Consider the following 14,732-nt stretch of genomic DNA (forward strand, 5'->3'; position numbering starts at 1 on the left):
ATTGCATGGATAAGAGGGACTGCTTCTTCCCCTGTGATATCAGACATCTGAACAGTTCTTTGATAAGCTGGGGTACTGTCCGATTCACCTCTACCCCACGGTCAACATTGGACTTCGTCTAAGTTGCCGAGGGGTTGAAGAGAACGCAAGACATGCCCATGAGTTTTTGGAGACCAACTTTGTCTCGGTAAAGTACATTCAGTGGAAGTAGTTAGAAAGAGAAAATAAACACAGGAGTTTGTTGGAGCTAGCAGCATCTGTGGAGAGAGGAGAACTGAGTTAATGTTAGAGGTGCAAACCTCAGTGCTGGAGGCACCAGCTGGGGAGGGAATGGAAAGGTGATGTTTAGGTTCAGAGCCCTTCTTCAAAACTTCAAGAGTCATTTCAAGAGAGTTTATTGTCATGTGTCCCAGGTAGGACAATGAAATTCTTGCTTGCTGCAGCACAACAGAACATTGCAGACATAAATACAGATCAGATCAGTGTGTCCATATACCATAGAATATATATATACATATACATACACACACACACTTTATGCAGCCTTTTCTGCTCCTGGACGCTCAGGTTGCCGTACCAAGCCACGAAGCAACCGGTCAGCATGCTCTCCACTGTGCACCTGTAGAACTTCGAGAGAGTCCTCCTTGACATGCCGACTCTCCATAATCTTCTCAGGAAGTAGAGGCGCTGATGTGCTTTCTTTATGATTGCGTCAGTGTTCTGGGACCAGAAGAGATCTTCGGAAATATGCACGTCCAAGAATGTGAAGTTCTTGACCCTTTCCACCATCGACCCGTTGTATAAACGGGACTGTTGGTCCCCATCCTACCCCTTCCGAAGTCCACAATCAGTTCCTTGGTTTTGCTGGTGTTGAGAGCCAGGTTATTGTGCTGGCACCATTTGGTTAATCGGTCGATCTCACTTCTATACTCTGACTCGTCCCCATCAGTGATGCGTCCCACAACAGTGGTGTTGTCGGCGAACTTGAAGATGGAGTTCGCACTATGTCCGGCTATGCAGTCATGAGTATAGAGTGAGTACAGCAGGGGGCTGAGCACGCAGCCTTGAGGTGCTCCCGTGCTGATTGTTATTGAGGATGACACATTTCCACCAATATGGACAGACTGTGGTCTGTGAATCAGGAAGTTGAGGATCCAATTGCAAAGGGATGCGCAGAGACCCAGATCTGAGAGCTTGGTAACCAGCTTGAAGGGGATGATGGTATTAAATGCCGAGCTGTAGTCAATGAATAACAGCCTGACATATGAGTTTATGTTGTCCAAGTGGTCCAGAACGGAGTAGAGAGCCAGTGAGATCGCATCCACCATTGATCTGTTGTGGAGGTAAGCGAACTGCAGTGGGTCCAGGTTTTTGTTGAGGTATGTTGATTTGCACCATGATCAGCCTCTCAAAGCACTTCATCACCACAGACGTTAGTGCCACTGGTCGATAGTCATTGAGGCATGTCACCTTGCTCTTCTTGGGCACCGGTATTATTGATGCCCTTTTAAAGCAGGTGGGAACCTCAGACCTCAGAAGTGAGAGGTTGAAAATGTCCGTTAAAAACTCCAGCCAGTTGGTCCGCACAGGTTTTTAAAACACGGCAGGGTATACCATCAGGTCCAGGCGCTTTCCGAGGGATCACCCCTCTGAAGGATCTTCTGACGTCGGCCTCTGCGACTGTGACCGAAATACCATCACGGCGAATGGGGGCTCGAGAAGGCACATCAGTGTTCTCCCTATCAAAGCGTGCGTAAAATGCATTGAGCTCGTCAGGGGGTGATGCCTCGCTGACAAAACTTTTGTGCTTTGCTCATGATTCCAGCATCTGTCTTCTCTTGTGTCTCCATCTTAATGGAGTGCTTGGAACACACTGCCAGGGTGGTGGTTGAGACAGATATGATAGAGGCATTTTAGAGACTTTTGGATAGGCACATGGATGAGATATGGGATATGGATAATGTGCAGGCAGATAAGAGTTGATCTTGGCATCATGCTCAGTACAGACATTGTGGGCCGAAGAGTCTGTTCTTGTGCTGTATTGTTCTACGTTTTATGTTCTAAAGCTAGAAATGTATGGCCTTGTGTTAGGACAGGCCAGTCCTGACCCGGACAGGAATCGCTGGGTATCAGTGATGAGTGCAGAGGACTGCGTTGTGCAGAGATGGAAGATGAAGTGCTGTTCCATGAGCTTATTGGAACAGTGCAGGAGGTCAAAGAGTGGAATGGAGAATTAAAGTGACAGGTGACTTGCTGACTGAACCGCGGTGTTCTTCAAAACAGTGAGCCAATCTGTTTACTTTCTCAACATTGCTGAGGCTCGATAAGGCGCTGGTGAGCAATTTTTGGCACAATGTCTAAGGAAGGATGTGGTGGCCCAGGTGAGGATCCAGAGGAGGTTTACAAGAATGAGAATTAATCAAATAGACTTGATGGGTCGAATGATGTAATTCTGCTCCCATCACTTATGAACTTATGAACATTGTGAGCACCAAAGTGAATTGCTGCCCAGAAAGAAGTGTTTAGGTCCCTAGATAATGAAGGGAGAGATAGAGGAAGAGTTGTTTCTCTCTCTTCACTGTGTCATGGGAAGGGGAATGGTTGTGGAAATGGAAGAGTGAACCAAGGAGTGGCTGACTCAATATTGGGTCAATTCCAATTTACGGCACTTATGCACTGACCTCCTTTATCCTTGCTTTCTATCTCACAAGCCACTGTTTTCATAAATTCCACCATCATAATAAAATTGCACCACCACTTTCCTCTTATAATTTTCCCTCTGCCTCTCCCTTGTTTACTTTTTTTCAACTGAACTGACCACATTGCAGCCCTGACTCAATGTTGAGTTGAACCATTGCAGGTAACCCGCCTTCCTGGTGTTGTCAGAACTCACCAGCTCTTTTGTAAAATCGTCCACCTTGTACTAATCTACTGGGTGTTTCTATCATTCTCTACTGTTTAGTATTTCCAGTCACAACTGTGCTTTGTGGATCCGATGGGTTTTTTTCCTTTTAAACTTTGGCCCTGAAAATAATTGTTGCCTGGGCAACTTCGGTCTCCACCCTGTCACTGGCAAGCCCTCTTGTTTTCTCTATCACTTCCCTTTCTGCAACTTAATAAAGAATAAGACTCTTGACACTTCTATCTTTTCATCATTCCATTTTGTTGAAGAGCTGCTAACCCTTAACTCGAGTTTTCTCTCTTTTGCTGAGCATTCTTCACTTTTTTCAGTCTTCCTTTATTTGCACCATTTTTTTTTGTGGCATAATTTTCATCATTATAAATTGGTTTTAAAATAAATCTAAAATATGAGAGCTCATGAAACTGAGTGGGAAGATGATTTTGTTGGGTGTGATATTACCAAAATGTCATGGAATATTTTAAATTGGGCAGCGTGCAAAGAAATTGCTTTTGGATGAGCATAGGTGTGAGCTGTTGAAAAATTTCTGTGAATTTTTATTCCCCCCCCCCCAAAAGTTCTAATATTCCATTAATATTTCTGATTTAATCGGATGACAGGTCCATATGCTGGTATTATTCCTATTGCACCAACTGAGTAGTTAAGAAACTAGTTGGCTTGAGAGACCTTTGAACTTGCTTACATGTTGTGATTTGTATTTCTAGGAGTGAGACAAATAATGCATTTATAAAGGATAATAAGCTTGGTGCGTTTATGCTCAACCTTGACAGTGATGGGTCATGTTAATGGTGGGATTAACTTGATCTTTTCCATTGTCCATGTGAAACGATGGGAATGGTAAATCTAGCAGAGTGAGAAGTGAGGTTTGTAAATTTTGAAAACTTTTATAGGCACAATTTAGATTATCTAGAATACTCTGGAAGAGACTTCATTCAAGGACAAAGAAAGACCCCAAATGAAGAGAGCGCAAGAATGTAAGGAACAGGGATAGAAACAGGTCCTCATCCATTGTGCTAGTTACTGCATTGTCTTGCTAGTTACCGCATTGAACCATTTCCCCTTGTTCCCCATATATCCAAAAGTCAATCAACATCAAGCTTAAATGATTAAATCTCCACAACCTCACAGGTAGAGAATTCACTGATGTTTGGGTGAAGAGGATTATGCTTCTTCTATCCATCCTAAATGACAAACCCTGGTTCTGGACATCAGTTTTGTTAGCAACCTGGAGGGCCATGCCTAAGCTGTTGCAGGGACAATAATTGAATGTGTTTTCAGTAGCATGCTTTCCAGAGTGATCAAAAGTGTTTAATTGCCAAATGTACCGACAACAGAACAATAAAACTTTTACTTGCTCAGCTTAACAGGCCTGTAAACTAAACAACATGCAGATAATATATGATCAAAAATACAATGAGTTAGTAACCGTGATGCTAAGCAACCATAACAGTACAAAAACTGAAGACCAAAGATACAGTTCATACAAGATCATAATTGTTGCAGTGATTGTGTGTTCAAGTTGGTTGCTGAGAAGAAGCTGCTCTCTTGAAGCTGCTCCTGACCTGGTGGTCACGGTTTTCGGGCTGCTGTACCACTTTACCGATGGCAGGAGTGAAATGAGAGTATGGACAGAGTGGTGTGGGTCTTTGATACTGGCTGCCTTTTTGAAAGAGAACCTCCGGCAGATCCCTTTGGTGGGTAGGACAGTACCTGTGATGGTTGCTCTTGGTACAGCAACTGTGATCAACCTGTACGGTTATTTAGCCATTTGTTAAAATTCTCGTTTACTATAATTTAACAAGCCCTTTTAAGTCCTTGCTAATAATATTTCTCATTTTATGCTATGTATAGTTATTCCGTACAAATCTTCCAGCCAAGAAAACCTGGAGCATGTAGGCGAGGAGAAAGAGGTAAAGAACCAATGCATCTGTGCTTGTTGACATCTCTTGTTTTACAATCCTATATCATGTTGAAAAATGCTATGTTATTGAGTATAATAATTTCCATTTTCATTCTTGGGGAATAAATATCAGATTTGGCGATCTAATTTAGGGTGTGATTTGAGTTTGGTGTTCAGATTTGAGGGATTTTAGTAGGAATTAGAAAAGCAGTGACCAGAGAGAAGCTCATCATGTCTGAACAAGCTTTCACAAAGAGCACTCTAGCTAGTTCCACTCTTCCATTTCCATGTATTTGTCCAGTTCCTTTATAAAAATCATCAAATCTGCACCCATCACTAATCCTGGTAGAACATTCGAAAGCAGATTAACTTGTGTGTAAAATAACTTGTTGCATTGATGGTCGTCATTGACTTGGTGGAAAGAAGGGCCTATTTCCATGCTTCTCTTAACATGCTTCTATTCCATGTATCTCTTAACAAAACTAAATAGCAACTTCCATAATGCTTGTAGAAGCATATTCAAAGAATAAAGGATTAGCCATTTTTTAGAGATACAACGTGGAAATAGGCCGTTCGGCCCACTGAGTCCACACCGACTATCGATCACCCATATGCACCATCACTCCTACACATTAGGGGGCAATTTTTACCAAAGCCAATTAACCTACAAACCTGTACGCCTGTGGAATGTGGCAGAAAACCGGAGCACCCAAAGAAAACCACGTGGTCACAGGGAGAACATACAAACTCAGCACAGACAGACAGTCTGAAGAAGGGTTTTGGCCCGAAACGTTGCCTATCTCCTTCGCTCCATAGATGCTGCTGCACCCGCTGAGTTTCTCCAGCATTTTTGTGGTCCTTCAGCACAGACAGCACCCATTATCAGGAACGAACCTGGGCACGTGGTGCCGTGAGTCAGCAGCTCTACTGTTGTGTCTTTGTGCCACCCCAAATCATAAGCTTAGCAGAAGTTGTTTTTTTTTGGGGTTGTATATCTTTTGAAATTCTCTGTTAAAGAGCTATGTATGCTCAGTCACCGAGTATATTTAAGGATGTGCCCAATTGATTCCTGTAGTTTTAACAAACAGGAATTGAAGGAAGTAGGAATAAGTTGGGGCAGAGGGAATGGACTTGAAGCAGAGGATGAACCATTGGTGGACAGAAATCAGAATCTCCTTCATCTTTTGACATTCTTACTCAATGGAGTAAGAGAGCTTTACATGGAAAGTAACAGAGAAAGGGAACATATCTTTTCCTGTTTACGGGCAATTTGTTCCGTGTTCCTTCCTCTGCAATATAGTTCTGTGAGGTGAGCTCATTATTTGTGGAGACAGAATTGTAAACTGAATCTACCCTAAATCTGGAAATCCAGCAATTCCAATTTGAGCCAGCTTGCCATGTTGGTATCTCAGACACTACATTAATATCTGCTATTAACACAGAAATAAATCAGAAAATAATCAGTATAAATCTTTAGTGATAAATCTCCTGATGATAAATGATCAAAGGACATCTATGCAATTAACAACTTTCATTTATATTGGCTGCGTGAGTACCAAGGTATATAATTTGAGCATTATCAAGTTCTTTATGGCCTCGGTTCCAGGGCAGTCAGGGACTTTCATTTTGACAGGAAAAAATATTCTCAGTTAGAAGCAGTAATTTTTCATAAAGTTTTCTTATGAAAATTATTCTGTTTCAAAAAATTAGTTGATTGTTAAAGAAGCGGCATATATTTAGAAGATCAATGAGTATTTTAAATAAAACTGGTTAGAATTACTTCTGCAAAATGATTGATAAACATGAGTTGTAGTTTGGATCATATTTACAGCACTGGTATTTATCCAGACTCCTCGCCACTGCAATGCAGCATCATTAACAACTGGAAATCAGACTTCCCAGATACTCTTGTCAAATGTGGATTCATCACAGCTGCTGTGCAGGATCAGGCTATATTTGATTTAATTTAACTTTGAGTAGTCGCGGAATAGTCTGATAGAGATTTATTGGTTGGGTAAAAGATAAACTTGCTGAGAGTTGTATCAGCCAAGGCTGTCACTGTTCGAAATACATGGTGCAAATTTAGATGCGCTTTTCTGTAAGATACCACTTAATTGGCTTTTTGCCTCTTGTGTTCGGAGCCTTGCTCAACCCCGTGCCTTTGGCTTTTAAGAGCAAGCTAATGTTAGGTCTGCTGTTTCTTCATCTCCTGACAGGCCATGAGCAGCAGGGAAAGTGGGAAAGCTCCCTCCAGTTTAGGTGTTCCCGATTTTGACCTAATTCGTGTGATCGGAAGAGGCAGCTACGCCAAGGTTCTCCTTGTCCGACTGAAAAAGACAGAACGCATTTATGCCATGAAGGTTGTGAAAAAGGAATTGGTTAATGATGATGAGGTAAGAAACTCATAACTCCAGTGCGATTAAGAGACTGAAAATCACCGGATTGAGAATTAATAACATTTCATAACATGATTATTGGTAAGGCTGTTAAATATTCTGCTTTTGTAACTTCTTTAAGAAGTTAATAAGTTCAGTGACTTGCCAATGTCACTGATGTAAAGAAAGGAAGTTTTGTGCATGACTTGGGTTGAAGCTTGCAAGAATGTGAAGGAACAAAATTACCAATGACATGGTCATAAGTAATAGGACCAGAATTAGGCCATTCGGCCCATCAAGTCTACTCCGCCATTCAATCATGGCTGATCTATCTCTCCCTTCTAACCCCATTCTCCTGCCTTCTCCTCATGATCTCTGACACCCGTACTAATCAAAAACCTATCTATCTCTGCCTTAAATGTATCCATTGAAGGCCTCCACAGCATTCTGTGGCAAAGAATTCCACAGATTCACAATCCTCTAAAGAGATTCCTCCATCTCCTTCCTAGAAAAATGTCCTTTAATTCTGAGACGATGACCTCTAGTCCTAGACTCTCCCATTAGACACCTGCATATCCACTCTATCCAAGTCTTTCACTATTCTGTATGATTCAGTGAGGGTCCCCTCATTCTTCTAAACAGACCCAGTGCCGTCAAACACTCATCATATGTTAACCTACTCATTCCTGGGATCATACTTAGAAACCTCCTCTGGACCCTCTCCAGAGCTAGCACATCCTTCTTCAGATGAGGTGCCCAAAATTGCTCGCAATATTCCAAATGCGGCCTGACCATCGCCTTATGGAGCCTCAGCATTACATCCCTGTTTTTATATACAAACCCTCGCAAAATAAATGCGAGCATTGCGTTTGCTTTCATTGCTACCAATTCGACATGCAGATTAACTTTATGGGAATCCTACATCTGCACTCCCAAGTCCCTTTACACCTCCAAGTCTGGATTCTTTCCCCATTTGGAAAATAGTCTACGCCTTTATTCATACTACCAAAATGCACGACCGCACTTTGTTACACTATATTCCACCTGCCACTTTGCCCACTCTCCCAACCTATCCAAGTCCTTCTGCTCCACCTATTTTCGTATCATCTGCAAACTTGGCCACAAAGCCGTCAATCCCTTCATGGTGGCGATATGCCCAGTGTGTCTATATAAAGCTAGGAAGCATACTGATTAATTGACACCTTTCTGGCATAACAGCCATTCAAATAAATGTACGGAAAAATCACAATCTGCATAGCGTCTTTTATTTGCTCTCTAAATTATTACGTTTTCTACTGTCCTCCAAGATGTTAAAATATTGGCGTAGAGCAAAATACTGTGATTTCCATGACATGGACTGAGAGCGAATACTAATTACGCTCAATTGCACTCCAAAGCATACTGCGAATGAAATCCAAGGCGCAAGTTTCAAATTTTGCATTTGGGAAAAAAAGTCCTTTTCGTACATATGGTCCAAGTTAGTACTGGAAACGGAATAGGGTCATAGTATAAAGCGCAGAAACAGGCCTTTCACCCCAATTTTTCCATGCTGACAAGATGAACACTAGTCCCACCTGCCCATGTTTGGCACATATTCCTCAACTTTTCCTATCCATGTACCTATCCAAGTGTCTTTTAATTGTTGTTATAGTAATGGGGTGTTCATGGCATAACTTGATTATTTAGACATTACCTTTTGGATGCTACTCGGAGAGACAAAGAACAACTGTGATAATTAACTTAAATCACTTAAAATCCTTAATTTCCTATCCAGAATTCCATTATTTTTGCATTTGTTTAATTGGTGCGATGGAGGTTTGCATGCACCTCGGTGCTCCCAATGTGGCCTCCTTTACATCGTTGAGACCAAGCATAGACTCGGCGATCGTTTTGCTCAGTCCACCATGGCTTGCTAGATCTCCCAGTTGCCAACTATTTTAACTACCCATTTCCAAATTGACTTTTCTGTCCTTGGTTTCCTTCATTGCCAGAGTGAGGCCACATGCAAACATATTCCGCATGGGTGGCTTACAATCCAATGGTACTTATATCATTTCTCCAAATTTAAGTATTATCCCCATCCTCGCTCTTTTCCCTGTGTCCCCTCCCCATCCAGAGCTGAAGCGTACCCACCTCTCCCATCCTCCCAACCCCGAAGTCTGGTCCTGATCCAGAACATTGCCTGTCCACTCTCTCCATAGATGCTGCCTGCCCCACTTTGTTCTTCCAGCACTTTGTTTTACTCAAGATTCCAGCATCTGTAATTCCTTGTGTCTCCAGTTTACTCTGGTTGGTATTGTATTGTTTGAGTTCCAGGTACAGAGATGGATTCCATCTCACACCTGAATATTGATCTATGATGCTGAAGGGCAGTGCTGGCCATGTAACGCAGCTTCCCTGTTTTCATTACTGCTTTGTATCTTTCTTACCCTTTTGTTCATTGTGATCTTTGTTTCTTGTTATGACCTTGCAGTCAAATTCTTTTCAATCTTGTAACTCCCATGCAAAAATGTCAAAGCAAGTGATTTTGAAAACATTTCCTTTTCATTAATTCATGCAAGACTCTACCCTGACTTTGGAGTTTTTCTTCTTTGCATTTAACTTTGTGCTGCCTTTATTTTTATTGTTTTGTATCTTTGATGTTTTATGTGCGATGTGGTCTATATTTTAATGGTTTCATACTTTATTTAATCATGCTAACATTTTAAATGGCACTGTTTACAACCATTAAAATATTTTTGGAATAAGAGGTTTGAGATTTGTTGTGCTTGCAAGTTTGAAGTGAAATATAAATCATAGTTTCATTTTTTATTTTAACAGGATATAGACTGGGTGCAGACAGAAAAGCATGTATTTGAGCAGGCATCAAATCACCCCTTTCTTGTGGGACTACATTCGTGCTTCCAGACCGAGAGCAGGTGAGATAAGATTCCAATTGTTCTGCTGGCTTAGTTGCAGTGTGAATGTACAAAACAAAGTTGTAACTAACTAACATATATGGTTCGGGAAACCTTTTTGCTTTTAAAAATTCTTTATGATGTCTTTTTCATTATCTTTTTCATTACACGGATTTTGGGGCTGGATAATCAAAATTGATCCCTTTCCATAGTATTTCTATTATCCTTGAATAAACTTAAACAACTGAGTCTGTGACCTTCCCTGGTGACTTATTCCATAACCTTTTATGAACTTTGGATGAAGTATTCTGTGGCTATTTAATCATAACTTCCTAATTATTAACTTGTATTATTCATTTTCAAAATGTTACTGTTAGAAAAGATAAAACTAATTGTAATAACTTGTAGGGATTAAATGGGAGATATTATTTGAAAAAATCATCGGTGATTTCTACATATAGATTGGGTGAATCAAATTGGCAAGGGTGCTGAGGAAGAGGATTTCTTGGAATGTATGTGGGATAGTTTTCTAAACCAACATGTAGAGGAACCAACGAGAGAGCAGGCTATTCTAGACTGGGTATTGAGTAATGAGGAAGGGTTAGTTAGCAGTCTTGTTGTGCGTGGCCCCTTGGGCAAGAGTGACCATAATATGGTTAAGTTCTTCATTAGGATGGAGAGTGACATCGTTAATTCAGAAACAAGGGTCCTGAACTTAAAGAAAGGTAACTTTGAGGGTATGAGACGTGAATTGGCCAAGATAGACTGGCGATTGATTCTTAATGGGTTGACGGTGGATATGCAATGGAAGGCATTTAAAGACTGCATGGATGAACTACAACAATTGTTCATCCCAGTTTGGCAAAAAAATAAATCAGGGAAGGTAGTGCATCCGTGGATAACAAGGGAAATCAGGGATAGTATCAAAACAAAAGACGAAGCGTACAAATTAGCCAGAAAAAGCAGCCTACCAGAGGACTGGGAGAAATTCAGAGACCAGCAGAGGAGGACAAAGGGCTTAATTAGGAAAGGGAAAATAGATGGTGAAAGAAAACTGGCAGGGAACATAAAAACTGACTGCAAAAGCTTTTATAGATATGTGAAGAGAAAAAGATTAGTTAAAACAAATGTAGGTCCCTTGCAGTCAGAAACGGGTGAATTGATCATGGGGAACAAGGACATGGCAGACCAATTGAATAACTACTTTGGTTCTGTCTTCACTAAGGAAGACATAAATAATCTGCCGGAAATAGCAGGGGACCGGTGTCAAATGAGATGGAGGAGCTGAGTGAAATCCAGGTTAGCCGGGAAGTGGTGTTAGGTAAATTGAATGGATTAAAGGCCGATAAATCCCCAAGGCCAGATAGGCTGCATCCCAGAGTACTTAAGGAAGTAGCCCCAGAAATAGTGGATGCATTAGTGATAATTTTTCAAAACTCTTTAGATTCTGGAGTAGTTCCTGAGGATTGGAGGGTAGCTAATGTAACACCACTTTTTAAAAAGGGAGGGAGAGAGAAAACGGGGAATTACAGACCAGTTAGTCTAACGTCGGTAGCGGGGAAACTGCTAGAATCAGTTATTAAAGATGGGATAGCAGCACATTTGGAAAGTGGTGAAATCATTGGATAAAGTCAGCATGGATTTATGAAGGGTAAATCATGTCTGACGAATCTTATAGAATTTTTCGAGGATGTAACTAGTAGTGGATAAGGGAGAACCAGTGGATGTGTTATATCTGGACTTTCAGAAGGCTTTCGACAAGGTCCCACATAAGAGATTAGTATACAAACTTAAAGCACATGGTATTGGGGGTTCAGTATTGATATGGATAGAGAACTGGCTGGCAGACAGGAAGCAAAGAGTAGGAGTAAACGGGTCCTTTTCACAATGGCAGGCAGTGACTAGTGGGGTACTGCAAGGCTCAGTTCTGGGACCACAACTATTTACGATATATATTAATGATTTGGACGAGTGAATTGAATGCAACATCTCCAAGTTTGCGGATGACACGAAGCTGGGGGGAGTGTTAGCTGTGAGGAGGATGCTAAGAGGCTGCAAGGTGACTTGGATAGGCTGGGTGAGTGGGCAAATGCATGGCAGATGCAGTATAATGTGGATAAATGTGAGGTTATCCACTTTGGTGGCAAAAACAGGAAAGTAGATTATTATCTGAATGGTGGCCGATTAGGAAAGGGGGAGATGCAACGAGACCTGGGTGTCATGGTACACCAGTCATTAAAAGTAGGCATGCAGGTGCAGCAGGCAGTGAAGAAGGCGAATGGTATGTTAGCATTCATAGCAAAAGGATTTGAGTATAGGAGCAGGGAGGTTCTACTGCAGTTGTACAGGGTCTTGGTGAGACCACACCTGGAGTATTGCGTACAGTTTTGGTCTCCTAATCTGAGGAAAGACATTGTTGCCATAGAGGGAGTACAGAGAAGGTTCACCAGACTGATTTCTGGGATGTCAGGACTTTCATATGAAGAAAGACTGGATTGACTCGGTTTGTACTCGCTAGAATTTAGAAGATTGAGGGGGGGATCTTATAGAAACTTACAAAATTCTTAAGGGGTTGGACAGGCTAGATGCAGGAAGATTGTTCCCGATGTTGGGGAAGTCCAGAACAAGAGGTCACAGTTTAAGGATAAGGGGGAAATCTTTTAGGACCGAGATGAGGAAAACTTTTTTCACACAGAGTGGTGAATCTCTGGAATTCTCTCCCGCAGAAGGTAGTTGAGGCCAGTTCATTGACTATATTTAAGAGGGAGTTAGATGTGGCCCTTGTGGCTAAAGGGATCAGGGGGTATGGAGAGAAGGCAGGTACAGGGTACTGAGTTGGATGATCAGCCATGATCATATTGAATGGCGGTGCAGGCTCGAAGGGCCGAATGGCCTACTCCTGCACCTATTTTCTATGTTTTTATGTGATGTGGTAGCCAAATTTAATTGGGAATACAGAAACCAGACTATTTGAAGTTTTTAACTTTGTGCACCTGATGGCTCAGGGTTGTTACTTTAAGTAAGGCTGATACATACATGCCACGTCTATAATTCTTCCCTTCATTCAGTCGCTGTAGTGCTCTACGAAGGAATAGCTCCAAACCTTTTAATAAATAAGGGACAGACATGGCAATTTAGCTTCTCCAGACCGTTCAGCAGTCAGAGATAAAAATCTGATACGAAGCAAATAACATTTAATGTGGCATCTATTATCAAAAGATTCCCACCACCACAATCGTCTCCACTAGGACATATTTCCTTCTTCGCTTCACTTTTGATCAATCCTATGAAGAAGTGGAATTTGGGGGTGTACCATTCTTCTGCCATTAGAGTTGTCCGGTTGACCCCCCCCCCCTCATGTTCCATGTCCCAGTCTTCATTTAGAGGAATAGAAAATGTCTGCTTGTGGTTTCATTTAATGTCAGGTGCTAGCTATGCATGTATGTGGCAGAAGTATGAGGGGCATATGTTGAATGCACAGAATATTTTTCCCACGAATCAGGAACTTTAAGGCGAGAGGGGAAAGGAACCCGAGGGACAACTTTCTCGTAGAGAGGGTGGAATGTATATGAAACAAGCTGCCAGAAGAAGTGGTTGGGGAAGGCACAATAACATGTAAAAGACATTTGGACAGGTATATGAATGGGAAAGGTTTTGAGTGATATTGGTCAAACGCAGGTGAATGAGACTTGCTTAGATAGGGAATTTTAGTCAGCATGACGCTGGGCCAAAGGGTCTGTTTCTAAGGTCCAAGGTGACTAGGTCAAGAGCTTCAACTGCTTTCTTCGTGTGGTAAGAGCGATATCTTTATAAAAATAAGTGGTTGATGATTGTACATCTAGTAAAGTAAGAAATTGTTGAGGATTTAGTGGTTAATTCAAATTATTTGCTTCCAGGTTGTTTTTTGTCATAGAATATGTGAACGGTGGAGATCTGATGTTTCATATGCAGCGGCAACGGAAGCTTCCAGAAGAGCATGCCAGGTAGGCTGAGCTTATTTCTTGTACACATTTAGTGAACATTTCGGGGCATTGAAGCTCCTGACGTAAGATGTCTTAAATCTGGACGTTTCTATTTCTTCTTTATTTTTCATGTGGAAGAGATCTGAACCTTTTTCTTATTTATGGCAGGTTTTACTCTTCAGAGATCAGTCTGGCGTTAAACTACCTTCATGAACATGGGATAATTTACAGGGATTTGAAACTTGACAATGTTCTGCTGGATTCTGAAGGGCATATTAAACTCACAGACTATGGAATGTGTAAGGTAAGAATGCACCACACTGAGAGGATCAGCAAAGATGCTGATCATTTGCAATTAAACAAGGTTTACTAATAGAATACATTTAATTGAGGCAAAGTTTAAGGGAGATATGAGGGGCAGGTTTATTGTTTTGCAGTGGTGGGTGCACGGAACACGCTACCAGGATACATTAGTGACATTTCAGAAGCTTATGGTTATGGGAGGATATGGATCGTGTGCAGGCAGAGGAGAATAATTTAACTTGGCTTCAATATTTGGCCTGGACATTGTGGATCGAAATGCCTATTCCTGTGCTGTACTGTTCTATGCAGTGGCAAAGCGATAGAGCTGCTGCCACAGTGCTAGAGATCTGGGTTCGATCCTGTCTACAGGTGCTG

The 14,732-nt window shown here is 41.6% G+C and overlaps 1 protein-coding gene across 1 annotated transcript in view; it reads left to right on the forward strand.

The window, feature by feature from the left end:
- prkci (protein kinase C iota) overlaps positions 1-14,732 on the forward strand; it is a 70,716-nt gene that overhangs the window by 36,698 nt on the left and 19,286 nt on the right. Inside the window, exons 9-13 of the mRNA XM_033031788.1 lie at positions 4,772-4,830; positions 7,037-7,213; positions 10,016-10,113; positions 13,989-14,075; positions 14,223-14,358. Of these exons, the coding sequence (XP_032887679.1) occupies positions 4,772-4,830; positions 7,037-7,213; positions 10,016-10,113; positions 13,989-14,075; positions 14,223-14,358 (557 nt within the window). The remainder of the gene's footprint in view (positions 1-4,771; positions 4,831-7,036; positions 7,214-10,015; positions 10,114-13,988; positions 14,076-14,222; positions 14,359-14,732) is intronic.

This window comes from Amblyraja radiata, chromosome 13 (assembly GCF_010909765.2).
Source record: "Amblyraja radiata isolate CabotCenter1 chromosome 13, sAmbRad1.1.pri, whole genome shotgun sequence".
In the NCBI taxonomy this organism is placed as follows: domain Eukaryota; kingdom Metazoa; phylum Chordata; class Chondrichthyes; order Rajiformes; family Rajidae; genus Amblyraja; species Amblyraja radiata.